Source organism: Mastomys coucha, unplaced genomic scaffold, assembly GCF_008632895.1.
Source record: "Mastomys coucha isolate ucsf_1 unplaced genomic scaffold, UCSF_Mcou_1 pScaffold7, whole genome shotgun sequence".
Lineage (NCBI taxonomy): Eukaryota > Metazoa > Chordata > Mammalia > Rodentia > Muridae > Mastomys > Mastomys coucha.
In genome coordinates, this window is record NW_022196913.1 from 23,775,172 (window position 1) to 23,797,574 (window position 22,403).

Genomic DNA, 22,403 nt, shown 5'->3' on the forward strand with positions numbered 1-22,403 from the left:
AAAAAAAAAGTTTAAATTAGACAATTGCTTCAACTTCTCTAAGCCTGGAAGTTAGGCTTAGTACTGTTTGTTGATAATGTAGTTGTGGGGCTATTTCTGCACTGCAGTGAGAGGTAGCAATGTGGAAACAGACTGATGGTTCTAATAGAAGACATGTTAACTTGTTGACTTGGAACAGCAGTATCAGGGTGGCTCAGGGAAGGAGCTATGAGACTGATCCAGGTTGATGTCATGGATGTTCATTTGCATCAAATTCTGTTTGAATAAGCTAATTTTTGACTCAAAGACTTTCCCCCCCTTTGGCCTGAGATGTTGTGAGAAAGGTAGGTAACAATCACATTATTTTTACTATGGCAATATTGTGTTAGATGGGGTGGGGGTGGTGCACGCCTTTAATCCCAGCACTTGGGAGGCAAAGGCAGGTGGATTTCTGAGTTTGAGGCCAGCCTGGTCTACAGAGTGAGTTCCAGGACAGCCAAGGCTACACAGAGAAACCCTGTCTCTGAAAAAAATAATATTGTGTTGGATGTTTGTATTGGCTTGTAGCCTCCAATGTTCTTTATTCCATTTGAATGAGGGGACCCAGTCATTGACTACATCTCCATGGCTCTGTTTGTGTCTCAGATGTGAAGTGGATAGACATCACACCCGACATGATGGTGCAAGAAAGGTCCTTTGATGCCGACTGTAAACGTCTGAGCCCTGGTGAGTTCTGTCCTCAGGCTTCCTTTGAGCCCAGAGTGATGTCCCTTCCCCAATGTCCATGTGTTTTACATCTCTTTCAGATCGGTGCAAGTGCAAGAAGGTGAAGCCAACCTTGACAACATACCTGAGCAAAAACTATAGCTATGGTAAGTTTTCTAATAACAGCATTTGCTTTGGGGACTTGGCACATCAAGGCACTGAAATCACAGGAGACTGGATATAGTAGTCAAACTAACGGGATGGTGAATGGTAATTACGTGGTTTCTGGACCACTCAACAACTGTGAAGCTTCTTTTCTGGGTAAATGAAAGCAAGCACAAGATAAATAACTCACATAAAGATGGTCTCAGTGAAATCTGCTCTGCACAGATTGGCCGAAGCTATGGCTCTCAGGTTGTTTCCCTACAGGAAGGACAGGGCTTTGGTCCAGGATTTGTTTCTCTGAAGACCAGAGGATGAAGACATGACCATGTGTCTTTTTCTTCACCAACAGCTGCAGATGCTTAGGCCTCCTCTCTTCTACTTGAACAAACCATTTAGAACTTCCCCCAGAGGAAAAGAAAGCAACCAACCATGCTATTTAAAAAGTTTTGAGTATTTTTAATTCTCTATCATCATCTGGAAATACAATTCACTATGTCCTTTAAAGATTTGTAGTTGAGATCAGAAACAATTCAATTGCTTGCACTGGCGCATACATGCACACACACACACATACACACACATACACATATGACACATATATACACTATACACACATACACGTGAAAAGAAGAAAAAACCAAATCAAGTGTCTACTTGGGCTATTTAATATTTTATTGCATTTCTAAACTTTTAAATTTTTCTTAAAGTAACAAGGACAAAAAATAACAGGAAAGATACATAGATTCTTCATCAACTTGGTTTTCATATTTTAACTGAAATAATGTATCAGTAAAAAAAAAAAACTTTAGATTAGATTATTTAGAAAGTAAGAGAGATATGGAACTCCTGGGAAATAACCTGTAGTTTGGCTGTCAAACTTTAGAGTCATGAATAAACAGTGTGGATAATTCAATTACAGAAAAATTCTTTTTCTTCCAAATAGTTTTTTTTCCTTGAAACATGTTCTATGTGGATATTGTCTTAATCTGTCCTGCTTAGTGCCATCATCTGCCAGGATCCCCCACTGGGTCTAACTATCTGCCAGGATCCCCCACTGGGTCTAACCATCTGCCAGGATCCCCCACTGGGTCTAACCAGAGTTTCCCTGCCACCATTATCTCAGGGGTACTGTATTGATAATGAATTCTTCACTTGGTGTGCTTTTGGCTGCTCTTCAAGCAGCTTCCTATGGTGAAATTCAAAACTGTCCTGTTTTGGGCTGATCTGCAACTCCACTAGAAGTATGAAGTAGTAGCAAGATCCAAAGAATTCAGAACTTAAAACTTGATTAAAGGTGGTGACCTGGGCATCCACCTGTAATGATCACCGTATCCCCACCCCCTGAAACTTGCATTATCATGTGGCATTAATGAACTGAGAACAGCAACTTTCACAGTCCTTGTAGTTGGAATATGTTAATGTTAGCTCTCAGGGTGTCCAAATATCTAGAAATGAGCTCAGCCTGAACTATGAGAGGATTTCTGGTGGTTAGATAAAAGCCAGCATTCCCTAGGGACCTGGCGGTTATGACTAATGAATTCCTCTGTAAAAAAAAGTAATTTAAACGTAGCATGGATTACTGAATGAATACAAAATTCACCTTGGCCTCCAAAGCTGGTAATATGCCTATCCTTCAATGCATCAGAGGGCAAGTAGAAACAGATAAAAAATGTTTACAAAATATCTGGTTAATCTATAAACCCAATTCCAGACTAACATTGGCCTTCTAATAACCTTCTCATTTTGTGGTGTGATTCATTACTTCTTCAGACAATGTTGACCATAGATGTTTTGTGGGCTTTCTGCCTATCCTGGGGCTTCTTGAGCATGATCTTAATTACAGAAATGACACTTTAAGAAAAACTCTGGATTTGGCCCCAAAACACTGTCTCTAGTTTCTCCCAAAGGCTTCCATAACAATACTTACTTGAGTTTTTGATTGCAGTTATTCATGCCAAAATAAAAGCTGTCCAGAGGAGTGGTTGCAATGAAGTCACAACTGTGGTAGACGTAAAAGAGATCTTCAAGTCTTCGTCACCTATCCCGCGAACGCAAGTCCCTCTCATCACCAATTCCTCCTGCCAGTGTCCACACATCCTGCCCCATCAAGACGTCCTAATCATGTGTTATGAGTGGCGTTCAAGGTAGGTTGCAGGGAGCAGAGGAATTGCATATAAAGTGTGAATCTCACTCAGTAGTCCTGTTTTTTTAAAGAACAACGTAATACCAAATGTCATTTAAAAATATTTTAGTAAATGTCTCTTTTAAGATGCTATAGTTCCTAAATATCAGTTTATTCATAATATGAATTATATAATCCAGTAAATAGGATGAAGGGAATTTAGAACAATATTTTAAAAGAATCTTTAAAAACTTATTTCAGAATCCATTAGCTGATTTAAAATACATTCACAAGTAAATTACTTTGAATAAGAATAGTTATTTTAAGCCATTGTATTAGTCTCATAGAACATTGTACACACACACAAACTTGTATAGAAACCTTAAATTGGTTTCTGGATCTGAAAATATGTAACTGTCAAATTAAATCATTACAATGCAAAGTATAATTAAATAATCACACGTATACCTGTAGCTGGAGTGCTGTTATACCTATATTTTCCCTGTTTTTTTTTCCCCCGTACATCAGTACAGCCCTTAGAATGAAGACATAAACTCTGCAACTCACAACCTAGGACAGGCCCCATAACTTGCTGTAATTTCATCTAGAAAAAAATCATGTATTTTTGTATAACAAGCCCTCTCTTTCACTCTCTGACATTCATGCTTGTATGTTGCTTCTTGATAAAGCCCAAGACTCTGTTCCTCTAAGGAGAAAAGCAAATGCCTCTTTTGAAAGTGTCCTAATTTCCATTCCTAGTTGTGTGTTCCATCAGTTGTTGCACCCTCCCGTGTAGCACTGCACTATCTTAGCTTTCAAGTTATTCTACTTGCAGCTGTCTCAAGAGGAGGCAGTGCTCTGAATTCTTGCATGAGGTTGCCGTAGCACACCAGGGTTCATTTAGGGACATACTAAGTTATTAGTCACTAGATTCTTTCTGGGCAACTGAGTGGGTTGTAGACTCATCCAGTGTAAATATTTTTTTTATTTGTCTGGGATTTTTGTAAAGAAGATTTTGAAAGTAATTAGAGATCTATCTTATGAGAGGCACAAAACTGGCATGAAGCTACTCTTTTTGGATCCCAGTAGTTCAAGAATAGTCATGAAGATAACCCAAAGGAAATATTTTCCTTTTCTTTTTTCTAATCTCTAGTACTGAGAATTGTACCTAGTGCATCAAGCACACCGCAAGCCAAGTTCTTCAATGCTTAGTTAAACTTCAGCCCCAGCTTACTTTTTATTTTTAAGACAATTTCATAAGACTAACCTTGAACTCATTCTGTAGCCCAGGCAGAGCCTGAACTTGTGAGCTTCCTGCCTCAGTCTCCATTTCAAATAGCTGGGGACACGGGCATGATGAAAGCAGGCCCAGCTAAGGGGAATGTTCTTGAAAACAATGCGAATAAATACAAGGATACTTTATGAAGGACATGTGATAAAATAATAGAATATTAAGATGTTAGTTGCAATATATTTATTTGAAAAAACAGTCAGGAGCCAGGCAGTGGTGGCACATGCCTTTAATACCAGCACTTGGGAGGCAGAGGCAGGCGAATTTCTGAGTTCGAGGCCAGCTTGGTCTACAAAGCAAGTTCCAGGACAGCCAGGGATACACAGAGAAACACAGTCTCGGGAAAAAAAAAAAAAAAAGAAGAAGAGCCGGGCCCTGGTGGTGCACGCCTTTAATCCTAGCACTTGGGAGGCAGAGGCAGGCGGATTTCTGAGTTCGAGGCCAGCCTGGTCTACAGAGTGAGCTCCAGGACAGCCAGGGCTATACAGAGAAACCCTGTCTCGAAAAACCAAAAAAACAAAACAAAAAAAGAAAAAGAAAAAGAAAAAGAAAAAGAAAGAAAGAAAAACAGTTTGTTTTCTCACTGCATTATGAACCAAGTTTAAAATGGATTAAATAGGGGACCATTTTAAAACCATGGTGAGAAAAGACAAAAGTAGAGGATTAGAAATCTGACCCTTGAAAGACAAAGTGCTCCGTAAGCACAAACCAATGCAAGAACGTGTAAGGGAAAATGTCAGTATACATGGTTGCTAGATCATATTATATTATGTGCACAACAGTCACAAAAGCAGATAGAAAAGGACATACCTTTGTAATGGATATGATGAAAATGGAAATATGGTTCTCTAAAATTAGCATTTAATGTGTTAAGAACACAATGTAAGATGTCTGCATGGATCCACATAGAAAATCTCCATAGGTATAAATATTAAACAGTAAAATTCTCCTTGCATTTCCGAAGCTTAAATGAGCAGAAGAGCCTACTTTTAATTAATATTTTAATGGTAGTGAATTAGATGAAAATGAGGCTATTTTTAAAACAATTTGTACTCTATTGAAAATCCCCTGTTTAAACAATTTATTTATGTTTACTTTATGTGTGGGGTCTGTTTTGCCATATGTATGTCTGTGATTCATATGTATGCAGTTGCCATGGAAGCTGGAAGCAGCCATGATATCCTCTGAAACAAGAGGAAACAACTGTTGGACTCTTGTGTTCATGCTGGGAACTGAACTCAGATCCCCTGCAAGGGCAACCAGTTCTCTTAGCCGCTCAAACACACACACACACACACACACACACACACACACACACACACACGGGGTGGGAGAGAGAGAGAGAGAGAGAGAGAGAGAGAGAGAGAGAGAGAGAGAGAGAGAGAGAGAGAGAGGACAGAGAGGGAGGGAACCCCTTTTGGCCCAGTATTCTACTTTCAGAACCTATCTAAAGGAAACAATAAGCCAGTGCCTACTATTCCATGCAACGATATTCCACACAATAAGAACAGCCAAACAGATATCCACAGTTGTACTAGTTGTGCTATATATTGTTTATTGTTTATTTGTGTTTTTCTAATCATCTCAGAAAACTAATATAACAATGAAAAGTAATGTATAGTTTGGTCTACCTATACAATGAAAAACATATAGGAACAAGAAAAATCCATACGTCTTTAACAATGGATATACAGGTTGTAAGGATAAGGGTTATTTCAAAACAAGTATGATTTTCTGTATGTATGTTCTACCTTTAGAATAAAAATTTAATTGCCAAAATTTACTTTTTTTAGGATGATGCTTCTTGAAAATTGTTTAGTTGAAAAATGGAGAGATCAACTTAGCAGAAGGTCCATAGTAAGTATACTTCACAACATGGCGGGAATGGGTAGAAATTAAGGTAAGAAGAGTCTACAGGTTAGGGCTTTCCCAGGATGCCTTCTCTCCAAGCTCTCACGGGAACCAGGAATGGCAGGAGCACCTGTTGTGTGCATCTGCAGTTGAGAATCCCACCCAAGTTACTTGGAATTGTTACCAGAAACTATTGTTCAACTTCACAGTTGACACGGTTGTACTCAATTATAAGATACCAGTTATTTCCAGGTTAAATTGAGCATTTTTGTTAGTTAACACAGTGAAGCGTATAAAAATTTGCTATTTACTGGGGTTAGAATCAACATATATTTGGAGGTATGCAAATATTTCTGAAACACATGCCACAAGTAACCATACTATATTGCATTTACAATAATGGAAGGCATGTCTCTATGCAAAAGTAATTCATTTGTGGTCAAATGTGTAATTTCAATGGTACTATCACTGCTATATTGATGATTACATTACAATTAGACTATTTCCCCCCACCTCAGATGAAAATCATCTGCAACTTAAAATGGTAACTGGTTTGGAATTTTTAAAGGGCATTGGCTCCTCAAATAAATTTCGACTTATTGAGGAGATTTTAAATCTTAGTTACATAAAAGAAATCATTCCTACTCAGTTTTCAGTTTGCAGGAATAAAAACACTTAGGCAAGGCATGAGACTATGTGGAGAATTCACTTAGGAAGAAGACAGGTGGAGACTGAGCATGCCTACAAATAGAAGCAAGCATCACTGTGTTAGACCTGTGCTAAACACCCCTCTCAGAGGCTTAGGAGCTACCGCCCAAGTGTGTGTGCTGTTGTGAGATACACTATTCTAGCAGAACTGCATTTCTGGTTCCCACAACAAAAAATATAATTGAAAAATCAGTGGAGAAATGAATTCAACCTCTGATTTCCACACTCAACATGTGTGTGCACATACACACCAAATACATACATACATACATACATACATACATACATACATACATACACAAACAATTGAATGCTACAACTTTTGTTCTGAGGGAAACTTGGTTATGTGTCAGGTGATTCATTGCTCTGGGCACCTTAGTGGGTTACAGCAACTCCCTATCTGCTTCTCTGGGTCTCATATATTTTTTTGGTTGTTGTATATTTCTTTTTTTTTCTTTTCTTTTTTTTTTTTTGCATCCTATCATAGTTCAAAATATAACAGAATACAATAAGGCATTTTGAGGGAGAGCATTTTATTATAGTACATGGCTGCAATAATTTTATTCTTGATATTATCTTTTACTGTACCTAACCTTTAGTTAAACCTTACAGTCGGTACATATAGGCAACAAAACGCATAGCATCTATGGAGTACAATACTGTGCATGGTCAGCATTATGCACATGAGATCTTGGAATGATACAGTGAAGAATGGTTTTGTTTTGTTTTAGATATAGTCAATTTCTTCAATGCAGTAAATCACTGGATTTTCAGGGAGACTACATACATTACTACTTTTAGCAATAGCAACATTATTTGAGAAAGCTTTGTTCTGTAGAGATACTATATTGAGCCTGGCCATTAGAAGCACACAGGTCGGGCTTGAGCTCTAAAAACAGTTGAAGAACACTGAATTCTGGCAAAGATTTTTAATGGCTCTCTGGTCCTGTGGGAATAACCTCTATATGCTCATTTACTACATGTGACAACAGTGAGTGCCCAGAGTATATGTTGTGAGCTTCAAAGAAATTGTGAGTGTTGAGACTTTTCTGCCCATAGAGCACTTTCCAATCCCTGTTTGCATGATAAGTGCCTGGCCTAGGGAATTTACAGTATTCGCCATGACGTGAAAGAAGAATTGCACTAACATGAAAGCTCACTGGTCAGTCCTGGTATTGGTTGAACAGTCTAAAAGGATGACATATAACATTTACAAATTGCCTCCCAGCAGTGGGAAGAGAGGCTTCGGGAACAGCAGAGAACAATTCAGGACAAGAAGCAAACGGCCAGCCGCACCAGTCGCAGTAACCCCCCAAAGCCAAAGGGAAGGCCACCTGCTCCCAAACCTGCCAGTCCTAAGAAGAACATCAAAGCTAGAAGTGCCCCCAAAAAGTCAAACGTGAAGAAAAGTGCAAGCTAATTCCTTTCCTCAATGGATTCACCCTTACAGGATAAGGCAGTGCTGCCTGGGAGAACATACAGAAGGCCACACACCACTTGCCTTAAGGACCCACTGCGGTTCTCTTTATAGATACATCTTGCAGCATTTCTCTTAATGATAGCTTCAGTGTTTTGCTTTAAGCCACAGAGCCCTGTTACTTGTTGGTTTTCTAGTTTGGAAAGTAGAACAGGGAAAGCTGGTAGAAGGGTACCTGCATTGAGAGCAGTCTGTGTGCATACTGTGTGACCTTCTGTTTTGAGAGTTTGACCTAATATGTACATTATAAAGTTCACATACTATGTCAAACAAAACTTTTTTGACAAAAATATTGGATATCCTTTGACTTCTGTTGGGAAGTAAGTGATATATTAAATATTATTGAAAACATGTTTTTTGACAAAGGCAGGAGGAATACTACTTGAAAAATCTTCATGTGTTTGTTGTCTGTGGAAAGATTTTTCTGATGAATGGGGTTTTGAAAAGCTTAGAGCTATGGGATGTGGGAAATGATAATGTGTGTTTGTCAGACTTTGAAAACGAAGCTAAAAATGACAAGTAAAGAGAAAAAGGCTGTCAATGTCTATGTTCTTGTCATCTGGCTACCACACCATCCTGGAGATGCTCCTTGCCAGTTACCCATGAGCTGCCCCTCAAACAGTGTTCTTTTTTTCCCCTATATGACTCAAGTGCCAAGGAGACATCATGGATAATCAATCCATCAAGAGAACTGGGCCATTTCACTCCTAGGTACTGTAGTTCTTCCAGTCATGAATAGGAAAGGATATTCTCTGTGTACTTGCAGGTACTCACAGCCTCCATGTAGTGTCTGTGGAGCTATAGTGACTAGGATGCCTAAGCTGGTTCACAGTGTGCTATGCCGTAGGCAGCACCCTCATTGTTTCCATAGTCCAGGGAGCAGATGACACTTGGCTACCCACTGCACATGAAATTAGTAGAACAGTACAAAACCTTAAGACTTAGATTTACCATTGTCCCTGATGGTCTCAGGAAAGTTCAGTGACATATCATAATCATAGCCATTGAGACACAAGCTGAAATGAACAGGACAGGAGCAAGAGGAGAAACAGTTCTATGGAGAAGTATTGAGTGCACACTGGTCGCCTCCTGAAGGCTTTAAATTTGCTTGCAGAGTGACCTCAAGCTGCTGAAGAAACCCACCAACAACATCAGAATACAAAGTAAGTGATCCTGCTGAATCAAACAGACCCACTGATTATAAAGGAAATCCTGTTACATATTTCACATAGCATCTAAACTCTAAAAATCTCTGGACAAGTCATGAAGAACTAATAATTGCCTATGCAGCCTGTTAGCACAAGAGGATTGATTGACAGAGGAGAGTTAGAAAGACAATTCATCACACTCTGCAGAAAAGGAGGAAAAATGCTTCTGTAAAAATATTTTAAGTGTAAAACTGCAATAAAAAAGTTGGGGAATGACTTTATAAACCTAAGTAATATTTATGTCAAATATTTAACCCAAATTATGTGGTGAGCATTACACAAGATACTAAATAGTGGTCTGGGGAGACAGATTTAGTCGGCTGAGTGCTTGATGTGTAAGCATGAAGACCTGAATTTGATCCTAGGATCCATGTATAATAGATGAGCCTGACAAGCAGTATTTGAAATTCCAGTGTTGGGGTGGAGACAGGTAGATCCCTGAGGGACATGGGAGTTCAAGTCCAGGCAGATAATCTAGCACCTGCAGAGAGACAGTGGGATCATCCCATTTCTCTGACCCAGCCAGAGCACTGTCAGCTGCTGACAGACAGCTCAGTTGTTCTCAGTAGACAGGATGAATATTCAGTAGTAGATAAGCAACAGCATCTCTGTCAAGGATTGCAAGCACCACTGTGAGGAAGCTTACCACCACCCCCCACCCCAATACAGTAGATGAAACAGTTCCTTAAGCCAAGAGGAAGCCAAATGCCCCTGAGGCTCCAGCCCACCCACTGAGGAGAGTCAGTTATTTGTAGAAATCAATTTATGCTTGTCTTAGTTAGGGTTTCCATTGATGTGAAGGGACACTATGACCAATTAACTGGGGTGGCTTACAGGTTCAGAGTTTCAGTCCATTATCATCATGGCCGGAAGCACAACAGTGTTCATATAGCCATGGTTCTGGAGTTGCTGAGAGTTCTATATCATCCAAAGGAAGCCAGGAGCTGACTGTCCTCAGCTAGGAGGAGGGTCTCAATGCCCACTCCCACAGTGACAGGCTTCCTCCAACAAAGCCAGATCTCCCAGTAATGCCACACTCTGGGCCAAGAATATGCAAACCATCACAATGCTAAAATCTCACCTGTCTCCCCAAAGCACGTTTGAAATATTTTAAGGTTGAAAATGTAAATCCCCATTCCAAGCCCAACCCCTTTTTACTCTTCCCAATTGTTTGCCCCACTCAATTGCCTTCTTATTGTAAACCATGCACAAGCCAGAGATCCATGGAACCACACACACTGGGGAAAGGAAGGAAAGAGATTGTGGATGATATGAATGTGGGTGGATGGAGAGCTTGTTCTACTCCCTAAAACAGATCTAGAAAGCTGCTTGGGATTTGGGGATTAATATTAAATAAGGTCATGAAAAATATTCTACTCTACAGGCAATCCAACACACCAAACATTGGTGCAGATAGCTCCCGAAAGTTTATTTGGAAGTATAAACAAAGACCCAGGTATAAACTCCTGGGCCCATGCTGATTGAGCACCATAGGGAGTAGTGGTTATGAGTGACCCCCATTCAAACACCAAGATGACAAGAGTTATTAGAGTCCAGCTATAGCTTTGATTCTTGGTTCATTGATTTCTTAAAGAGATCTTCAGTAACGTTTCTTGATCCATGAGGAAGTTGGTCACTGTAAGGAGTACAGAATAGCTTGGTCACTGATTTCAGGCAAAACTCTTTTACTATCCTAGCTATAGCCTGGTAACCTTAATCCATCAAAGCAAGAGAAACTGAAGGCAAAACCTCTAAGCATAAGGCCACTGTGTAGCCTCTAGGACGAAGGAATTCTCTACCATTCAAAAACAAAGAGTGGCAGGCTGAGAGCCAGGCATCCTCCCCATGATCAACATCAATGTCTGCACCATCATTACTAGTGTCTGACACAAAGGAGGTAAGAGCATAGCCTGCTAGAGCTGCGCAGGAGAACTAGGAAAGGTCTTCCCTTCCTGCTGTTGAGGAGCTAGTCATGGGATGGCATTTGAAGGCCAGTCTCCCAGTTTTCACCCCAGGAACATCACAAAAGCTAGAGAACATGATCAAGAAATCTGTGCTTAGTGCTCAGAATCCAGGCCAGTTCTAGAAGCAGAGAAGCCCTGCCTTGAGGTAGATTTCTTCCACCAAGCAATCTGGACATGCTTACTAGGCTCTTCTCACAACTTGTTCTCAGTGACTGCATCCTTCCCACACCAGCCAAGCCTGGCCCTCACTGTCAGTCACTCCTTTCATCAGGATACCCCAGTGCATATACACTGTACTGTCAGGGATATTACTGTGCTCCAAAGAGAACTTTGTGTCAATAAATAATTGCTCTAATCTAACCTGCTAAAATCTGATGGGACATAGTTCCTGCTCAAGAAGAATCTCAGAAGACACTTCTTCTCAACAGACATACATTCCTAACTAGACTGTCAAGAATGGGCCTATACCCTGGCCCTTAAGCACTTTGGTCATCCTATTGACTTTGTGAATGGAATCCCACCAATTCTCTTTACAGTCACTGAAGGAAGAGCTAAAGCAGTTACTAGCAGTGCAGGAATGCTGTCGGTCTCGAGAAAAGCCACAAGGAGGAAAATCTCTTAGGAGAATGATCAGTCTAAGGCTCCTTTGCAATAAATAGACATTGTGTCCTTTCTGAGACCTGAAGACGTCATAGCAGGGTTGCCACCTAGTGGCCACCCAAACTCTGCTTCCACCATCTGGTTAGACAGTATTAGGGCCAGAATTCCCAGGAAGAGTCCTTAGAAGAGTTGGCTGAATTCATTACAAAGTGCCCTGGCCCTGGAATCCTTCTTTTACAATTCATCCCAGAATTTGGTGTGCTAGTCACTCGCTATAAGAAGGCAAGTGAAGGCCATATGCTAAGTCACTATGAGACTTCAGGCAGATTTGCCTGAAGTATCCCCCAGGAGTTGTTTGAACAAGCAATCCATTGTGGCATGGTGGTAGAGCCAGTAGCCCACTTCTGAGAAAGCATGTGAATCTCTCCAAACTCTACTCTTCCCTTTTATCAGAGTTAAAGTCTAATCCCAGCACAAAAGAAACTCTATTCCCAGAACTTTTTAAATCCACTTCCAGAAGGAAGTTGTGGTAGTGTGGCTCTTGAGGTGAAGACTCAAGTGTGGAGTCAGCCCTTAGATCACCAGGAGAAGGGAAGCACCGAGACCTGGCTGTGGAGATGCAGAGGGTGCCCTGACATGGAGGCTCTGAAAGAGAACAGCTTCTCAGAACTCAGAAGAATGAGGCAATAGGATTATGAGTTTGAGGCTAGCCTGGCCTATATGGGAAGATTGTCTTAAAAAAATAAGTAAACACATTCATTAGAGTGAGAAAATGAAAAGTGTGACAAGGGAATTTTACATCTTTTTTTTTTTTTGCAAGTAGAAAGTGGGATGTGTGTGAGTGTGTGCATGTGTGTGTATCTGTGTGTGTGAACACATGTGAAAAAGAGGGTAGTAAAACCTCTATAGCTGGCTCTGACTGTCCTAGCAAGCTGTAGAAGCTGTAAGAGGAATAAAAGTTCAAAGCCAAATCAGCTTCATAGTTTCAGTCCAGCCTGAGCTATACAGCAAGATCTTATCTTAAAACAATTAAAGAATTCTCTTTTCTTCTGCCTCAGTATTATTCACTAATGTGTAAGAAACAAGCTGTACCCAAAGGCTACATGATCACTGAGTGACCTCTGTCTCCCTGGGGATCAACACTTCATCCCTACAGAACACCACAGAAGCAGACAGAGGGGTTAAGAGGACAGTGGCAAGCACTTACCAGTCCAATCAGGATAGGAAAGGACCGAAGCTTACAAATTTCCAATAAAGACAACCAAATAAGGCCTGATTCTCTTTTGTTGTTGGTGGTGGTGGTGATGGTGGTGGTGGTTTGATTTGACTTGGTTTGGGTTTTTTTTGTTGTTGTTTGTTTGTTTGTTTGTTTGTTTTGTTTTTTTGCAAAGGCCCAGTCAACAGACCTTACCAAATGGAGCAGGTGTGAGTCAGCACTCTTAAAACACTGTCTGAAATACTTAACCTGATACAGGTCTATTCATATGTCTGGAAAGAAGTGAACAATCAAAACCATTTTAAAAGTTATAAAAATTCATGTCCAATTCCAATGGCGAACTGGCAACACAGGTCTTGTCCCTCCAGAGCTGAAGGCAGAAACCTGAGGGCCAGTGACACACAGGAAGTACAAAAGAGGACACACACAGACTATGTGGTCTACTTAATAGTAATTAGGTTGTTTTTATTTATTAATTTACAATCATACACTATATAACACTATTTTAACCAAGGAAATATTTATCTAGTAGAAGTTCTATAGGATTGTATTGCATAGTGACCATCCTGGTTTGTGTAAGTACTCCAAGAGATTCTTACAATACCTAAATCATCTAATCCCTGGGGTTTTCCATCTTTTGCCAACTGAACTCCCTTCTCCCGAGCAGGAGTCCTCCCAAGGCTCTTGCTTAAAGATATGACCCAAGGAAGCCAGTATAGATATCACAGGGATTCTAAAAGCAACATGACTACAAAGACAAGGCAAAGTTTCCATTCTCCAACAACTATGAGTGGGTTGCAGAATGCATGAAGCATGGAGGGATGATTGGCCTTCCCAATTAAAAAATGAAGAAGCTGGAAGCCACCTGACCCTGAGGACCCAGGTAGATGTGAAAGGGGGCCTCTAATATTATGATCCCAAGAAGGAAGAAAATATCCTACAAAGAATGAGGAACTAGTAGTCCCAGGAAAAATCTGAGTCTTAGGGGAGGTGTTAGCCGAGAGGACACTATCCCTAAGTCTGCTAGGAAGCAAGGCAGTGGGGTACAGAGGATGAGAGGGTCCTGGATTCTAGTATGAACTCAAACAAGTCCCCAAGGTGGGGACGGAACACACATAGAGGACCCATAGTGGGTCATGAACATTCTGGGTCCCATGGGGCTCACATGAGGTTCCATGGCTGCCATGAGTGTCTATGTCACACAGCACTCATCTACTTCAGTAGTATCTGCGTGTCAGGCTTGAAGACCCAACCACGGATTTGAGGCGTACATTTCACGGAGAGCCAGTCTTCTGGGGTATTCAGTCGCTGACATCTAGCTCTGTTGTGTTCCAGATTGGTCTCTGCTAAAGTCTGTGGAGAGATCTGCGTGCTTTCTTTATTCAGGCATAAAGGTGCCCTAAGAAATATTTTGTTATTAGCTAAAACTGAGATTAAATATTATTTCCTGGCCTCCACAGTGTTTCAATAATCCTAATTGATTTCCTAGCTGTAATTACCTTGGAATTTTTACAAAGAAGCTGTCTTACCAGACAGGGTGTCTCCAGAGTTAGAGGTAGCAGTCAGGCACTAATTATCAGAGCAGTCCCACTCAAGGCAGAATTGCTTTACTAACCAGAGAGAAGTTGTAGGGCTTCCATCACTAATTATCTATGTTATAGTTAAGGGTGTTCTCAAAGACTACTAGAATACAACCTCCAGCTGCTTGCTTCAGATAGACCCAGAAAATTTATCTTGGGGCTACCAAAATATCCCAGGAGGAAGGACACCACTGCTCCTCTGCTTTGCACCTGGCTGCTTCTTCTCACTGACCTTGATGTGGATGTCTCCTGTCTACATGATCTCTGACATTTGCCCTGTTTCTGTATACTATATAAGCCTGATTTTTACTTTGTACAATTACACTAAGATACCACACATCTTTGTGTTGTTTCTGTTTGTCATTTCTTCACCAACGCCTTGTCAACCTGACAAGGACCCTGTTTCCCTTGCAGGTTGAGGGAGGCCCAGACTGGCCAGCCCATGGCATGTCTCTAGAACATTAGCAGTAGATGGTAAAGATCTGAACAAGAACAACTGCAGAGCTTTGGGGACAGAACGGGTTTGGGCTTACAGAGCTAATTTACAAGGAAGCACCTGAAGCCGCAGAGTAGTTCAATTTGGGAAACTCAGAAGCTATTAAAACCCAGGAGAATCAGCTGCCTCCTGGGGAAATGAGGGGATATGATCTGAATCTGCCGTTATGGAATCAATGGCCCTTTAGAAACTGCATATGCCTGCCAGCCCCACCCCACCTTATCGGCATCCTTTACCTTTTGAGCTGAGGAGAGGTTTGTGTCCACAATAGTACTAGATAGCTGAGATAACAGAAACAAAGCAGTTACAAATACCTTCCCTGTACCAGAGAATAAATAGGTAAAGGAGGATCAGAGAGGATCAGAGAACCAGATGTCAGCTCAGTGGAATGGAGCCCATGGGCAGGCTGTACAAGGCTCAGACATGGCATGAGGAAAGTATCTCCTTTGGACAGAGGCGGGCACTCTAACTAGCCTCTGCACTGCCCACCAGAAGCACCTAACTTGGCACTGGGATGGACTTGCAGTTTCCAGGCATCAGAAGTGTAGAAGGGAGAGGCTTGGAGCTGTCCCTCCCCCTCCATCTACATTCCAACCAGGCCAGCCTCTTCTAGAACTCTGCTCTCCACAGGCCTCTGCATCAACAAAGTGCTTAACTGAAGAGCAGAGGTCAGGAGACAGGGAGAAAGAAGTGGGTGGGAGGGATGGGAAGGGAAGGAGACAGGGTAGGCACTACAGGTTCGTGGGAGGGTCTTCTGAGAAGGTGTTAGAGAAGGAAAAGACCACTGATTGACTTACAAATGAGCAAAGGCTAGGCAGTAGGGAGCAGTGCAGGGAGAGGAATATAAGATGCACAGACTGGTGTCCTGGCCATTGGTCCTTGGACTACCAGGAGCTAAATCTCAGAAGTCTGTCTCTCTCTCTCCCTAGCTTCTTGTGGGGCACACAGCTGGGTAGGGTATGGCTCCCAACACACTTGATCTCAGCCTCAGGGTCACCTTCCTAGAGAGGCTAAGGACTAAGGGCAGGATTTTGAGGCATGCCTGCTTAAGGGGGCCCAGTCCTGCATTGCTACATTGCTCTTCAGTAGATCCTTATCTCACCCACCCATAACTGTCCAGGCCCTGGATCCACTTTGAAGGCAGGAGGAAGGTAAAAAGGAAAAGTGGGGGTGGATGCTGGTACTAGAAAGACCTGGGAAACCAGAACGACTCTGCATGAGAACAGCAGCTCATGGCTTCAAGTTACTGCAAAACTGACAAGCAGGCCCATGCCCGCTGCTGGGCCCGTTCAAATCCTCGACCCTGATGAAAACTGATGCTGTACCTTCACCATGCCCTCTCTGCAGGGATTCCAATCATGGTGCACAGCTTTAGCTTCTCCCCATGACTCCATCAATTCTGAGGTCGCCATTGTTATTGATGCTGCATGGTCACTAATAGTCTCTCTCTCTTGGCCTCGCATGGTGCTGCTCCGCATGACCCCTTCAATTCTGCAACTCTCACATCACCAAAACTTGTACATGTCACCAAGTTTGGCTGTCAGATGGAGATGTTGCATTGGCCCCCTCTAGACCTCAGCTATGCACTGACTCTGAAGAAATTCTTCCAGAAGATTTCAGCCCAGCAAAGCTGGTCTCTTATTAATCACCCTGGGTTTTTCATTCCTAGCTAACCAGCATAAATAGAGGTTTCCCTCCAGTGGTACTGGTCTCTTGTTAATAACTGATTCTTCAGCCCCAGCAGATCAGAAACTGTTGTACCCCCTTGAGAAACCAGAGAATGCCCCTCAATGAAGGTCAGCTTCAGAGTCCTTCACATGTCAGCAGTGGAGAGCAGGCTCATGCCAAAAAGGAGGAAGGCAGAGTAGGGTTTATAAAACCACAATTATGTCAAACCAAGGTCAGGCCAGGGGAAAGAGGTTTCAAAAGTTTCTGTTAACAAAGGTTTGAAACAATTTGCTAATGTTGTAAAATAATGGATATCTCAAAACTGCAGGCAGGCTGCATGAGAATACTGCTCAGCAGAATATTACTAGGCTATAGGGCCTGGAGGAAGGAGAGAAGAAACTGATACAGAGACAAGAGGGGAATATATTTTTCCTCTATGGATTATTCAGCTTAATGTTTTTAAATTTATTTTATGTTTTTACTTATTTACTCACTGCCCTCTTCCCGGTGGTCATCCCCTCCCACAATACTTCCCCCTCCCTCCACTCCTTCTCCTCTGAGTGGGTAGGGGCCCATATGGGCCTAACCCTGGCACTTTAAGTCTTTGCGAGACTGGGTTCTTCCTCTTCTACTGAGGTCAGACAAGGCAGCCCAGCTAGAACATATCCCATGTACAGGCAACAGCTTTTGTGATAGCCCCCACTCCAGTTGTTCAGAACTCACATGAAGACTGAGCTGCACATCCGCTACATATGTACGGGGAGGCCTAGGTCCAGCCTGTGTATATTCTTTTGTTGGTGATTCAGTCACTGAGAGCCCCCAGGGTCCAAGTTAGTTGACTCTGTTGATCTTCCTGTGGTGTTCCTATACCTTTTAGGCCTGCAATCCTTCCTCCTATTCTTCCATAAGAGTCCTCAAGCTCCATCCACCGCTTAGCTCTGGGTATCTGCATCTGTCTAAGTCAGCTGCTGGGTGGAGTCTCTCAGAGGACAACATTCAGCTTGAATTTTTATGGAACCTACAACCACCTTCCCAGTGGTGACATATGGGACTGTCCTTAGTGGGCTGGTCCTTCCCAGAGCAATCATTAATCAAGACAAAGCTCGATAGACTTGGCCACTGGCCAATATGACAGAGTCCCCTTTCCATTTGGGATCTCTCATTTAGATAACTCTAGCTTACTTAAAGTTGACAAAACCAAAAGAAACAATCAAGAACAAAATATCCCACAGAAACAGCTCAAGATAAAATGGCCTTTTCCTCTATGTGCTGCATATAAAATCTATGCACAGAGCCATGTATATATTCAACTGAGCGTAGCTTGCCATCTGCTGGCAAAATATAATAATTTTAGGGGAGGCCTCATATTTTCAAATTTCTGAATCAGCTTTCAGGCAATTACAGTATGCTAATTATTTAATGAGCACCTGAACACAGCCACCTAAAGCAGAAGCCACCTGAAGCAGAGGCCAGTGGTGTCCAATTTGATGGAGTGGAAGTAGCAAACGTGAAGTTTTGACTGTGCTTGTTTCTGAACACAATCCACAGAAAGGCACTGGATAATTTATATTTCTAAACTGTACTTGGGAATCTAGGGAGGTGATTCAGCAGTTAAGAGCATTTGCTGCTTACTACAGAAGAAATGAGTTCTGGGAGATGCACAGTGACCTGTCACACTAGTTTCAGGGCAGCTGATACCCTCTGAGAACTCACTGGGGCCTCCCTGTAAACCCATGTCCATTCACATACACATTCATAAAAATAAATTACTTATTTATTTTCTAGGCAAGTTTTCTCTGGGTAGTCCTGGCTGTCCTGCAGTTTACTTTATAGATCAAGCTGTCTTGAACTCAGAGACCCACCAGCCTCTGCTTTCCAAGTGCTAGGATTAAAGGCATGTGCCACCAAGCCACACTAAAAAAGAGTCTATTAAAATATATGTGATGCCTTTGGATGCAAATGGATATTTGACATTGAATTTTTGTGCAGGGTAATTGATATGGGCTTAATTTCATCCTTCTACATGTGAACATCTGGTTTCCCAGCACCATTTGTTGAGGGTGCTTTCTTTAATATGCATTTTTTGGCATTTTTATCAAATAGTGGCTGTAGTGATGTGGACACACATTTCAGTTATCTTTATCCATACTCTGAATTCCAGTTCTCTTCATCGTCTTGCTTAACCAGAAATTCTGTATCCTTGAATAGGTTGATTAAAGTGCTGTGCTTGCAAGTTCATATTTCAAACACTGTTATAAAAATTTATTAACTTGTTCCATTATAAATGTTTATAGATTGCTTATCTGTTGATTCTTATCTTATGAGTGGGAAACACTCTCTGTCAGCTATATGTCTGATAGAGGAAATCTTCAATATACAAAGAAATCTACAAGGACTCAGGAAAGCAAACAACTCAATTAAAAGAGAAACTATATTTAGCCAGACATGGTAGTGCACACTTTTAATCCCAGCACTTGAGAGGACGAGGCAAACAGGTTTCTGAGTTCTAGGATAACTACACAGAGAAATTCTGTCTTATAAAAAGAACAAAAAACAAACAAAAAAAAAACAAAGCTGTATATCAGAATGTAGAGTATTCAAAAGAAAAAAGAAATGGTTAAGAAATATTTTTAAATGTGCTCAGAATTCTTAGTTATTAGAAAAAAGCAAATTAAAACAATTTTGAGATTTCATCCCATCCCAGTCAGAGTAGCTAAGATAAAAAAAGAATGTTAGCAAGAGTAATTAACTGGTGACACGTGGGAAAAAGACAGAGTTCTTATTGAAGTTTTGACTATCAGAAAAGGACCTAATAGCAGTCCCACTATAAAAGAACATAATAATCATTGATATAATTTTAGGAATTCTTATAGGATCATCATTAAAACTTAAGAAGTCATCTATTTGTCTATATAGTATCACTAAAAGACAGTACATCTTTGTAGATCTGCAGAGATCTGCTCAAAAGGGGTGAGCTAATACCTAGTGATTGATATATATATATGTATATATATATACATATATATATATGTTTAATAATAACAGGAAAAACATATTAATAGCAGGAATCTTTCCTGAAATACATTCTCTTAGGCCTTGTCTATAAAAGTAAATCTGTTGCAAATTAATTTGAAGCAGACCATCTCAGGATGATCACCTGCTAGTTATTAGCTTGTCATTTTATGACTCTTGACAATCACCCAGCTATACAAATTCTTGACATATGCCCAAAGGACTCAGCATTGTACTTTACAGATACTTGCTCAGTCATGTCCATTTCTATTCTAGTCACAATAGCTAGGAAATGGAAGCAACCTAAATGTACATTGACTGAGAATTGATAATGAAAATGTGTTTCACATACACAATGGAATACTGTTCAGCTATAAAAATGAATCATAAAATTTCCAAGTAAATAGGTAGAACTAGAAAATAACTATATTGAGTGATGTAACCCATATATAGAAGACAAACATCATATGTTCTGTCATATTTGTGGATCTTACTTTTAACAACGTGACACAAGCTGGAATCATCTCAGAGGGGGAACCTCAGTTGAGAAATGGTCTGCATACAAGACTTTCTTACCAAGCCATGAGATGCGAACCAATGAACAACACTCTTCTATGACTTCTCCGTCAGCTCCTGGCTCCAGGTTCAAGTTCTATTTGAATTCCTGCCTTGGCTTCCCTCAATGGACTGTTATTCATGATATATAAGCCAAATAAACTTTTCACCCCAAGTTGCTTTCATCACAGTAATAGTTACCCTAACTAAGACACTATTTCTGAATCTTTAGATATGAGATACCCTGGAGTGGTTGCAGAAATCAGGAAAATATAAAGGTTCCAGGGGATAGTTCGTAGAACACAGGAAGACAAGGCAGTTGACTGCATGGGGCAAGGGAGAGTAATACAGATGGATAGGGAAAGAATGGAGATAAATAACACTAATAGTGTTTGAAAAGGCCACAGGGAAACTATTTTATGTTTACTGGAAAGTACATGTCTACTAATCAGTATATTATATATAGTAGATATTTAAATAGAGTTATAACAATTGGAATGATAATGCTTCCTTCCATAAGACACTGACTGTCTACAAATCCTTGATGCCAAAGAGTGAAACATCCTTTCCAGGTGGGATCAGTACAAGAGACTCCACAAACATTATAGATTATTGTCAGTGTCCTTGGTTGCTTTCAAGAATTTGAAGGTAAGATATTAATGCTGAACCTCAGACCTAGGATTTGGAGGTATTGAGCTGTAACTGACCTGGAAGCCTCCTTCCTGAGGCTTTCTATCATTGCCTCTCTCCTAAGTCAGCATGCTCTCTAACTTATCTATACACATAGACAAGTGAGCTTATTACTCCTCACCAATGAAGCCTCTTTGTGCAGAAGATGGAGACCATTACAGAAAGTCACAACTGGTCAAAATGCAGATAATAAGTAATGATTAGGATGCCCAACACCAACTGATAACATCTGCAACACAATTCCTACATTGAAGACTCTCAGAACATCTCAGAAGAGGTGGTAAAATGCTTGCTAAGAATCAAAGGACCAATGAGTCTGCTGGAAGACTGTGTCTTCATTTTATAACAAAGAATCTTTATCAATGAAACCACAATAGTATGGTTACCTAACCTAGACCTGAAAAATTACATCAACTGATATGCCAATATCTATGAGGAAAGTCTTAGAAGACTTATTCAATATGGAGAGCACATTCATTAAATGACTTTTTGGGAGAGAGATATTCAGTATTCTCCAGGGACAAGGACCCTGGTATGCGATCCAAGTAGTCAGTCTGAAACACATATACATTGGAGTACTATCAAATGGAAGGAACAGGTTATATGTAAGTGTGTAAAAAAATTAAAGAAGAGGATATGAATTGAAGATAGAGTTGGGCTAACACAGAGGAATTGGAGGCAGGGATGGAGTGGTAAATACACTGATGTAAATACAGAACTCATGTGATATTCTTAAAAAATAATTATATTAAAATCAGTTGGAATTTAAAAAATATCAGTGTTTTTCTTAACAATTTTCATATAACTAGATTTTACATCATTAAGGACCATTCACAAGTATCACTCAAGAGTATTGAGCAGCTTTGGAACACTACAGTTTTCAAGTGAGTATTCTATTACTAAGATCTGATGGAACAAGTAGGAGACCTTCCTAGCTCACTTGAGTGTCAGAGTCAGCAAACTCTTGAGTGGACTGAGAAGGAGGTGACATCTACTGGCTGGGAATTGCACAGGAACCTGGCTATGAACTTGGGAGCCCTTGACTACATTACACAATATCTTTCCACAAATCCAGCCCTACAAAGAATAATAGATGGAAAGCATCAACATAAGGAG

General features: G+C 40.8%; 2 protein-coding genes across 3 annotated transcripts in view; one reads left to right on the top strand and one right to left on the bottom strand.

Annotated features, from left to right (window-relative positions):
* The window catches only part of Sfrp4 (secreted frizzled related protein 4), an 11,326-nt gene extending 1,590 nt beyond the window's left edge, over positions 1-9,736 (top strand). The window contains exons 2-6 of one of the 2 annotated variants that reach the window (XM_031359039.1): positions 625-705; positions 786-851; positions 2,795-2,993; positions 6,056-6,119; positions 8,050-9,736. In XM_031359039.1, the coding sequence (XP_031214899.1) occupies positions 625-705; positions 786-851; positions 2,795-2,993; positions 6,056-6,119; positions 8,050-8,241 (602 nt within the window). In that variant the 3' untranslated portion in view covers positions 8,242-9,736. The remainder of the gene's footprint in view (positions 1-624; positions 706-785; positions 852-2,794; positions 2,994-6,055; positions 6,120-8,049) is intronic. The other variant, XM_031359040.1, reaches the window with a different exon arrangement.
* Nme8 (NME/NM23 family member 8) overlaps positions 1,503-22,403 on the bottom strand; it is a 79,102-nt gene continuing 58,201 nt past the window's right edge. Inside the window, exon 17 of the mRNA XM_031359035.1 lies at positions 1,503-3,049. The gene's annotated coding sequence lies outside the window, so the exon portion shown is untranslated. The remainder of the gene's footprint in view (positions 3,050-22,403) is intronic.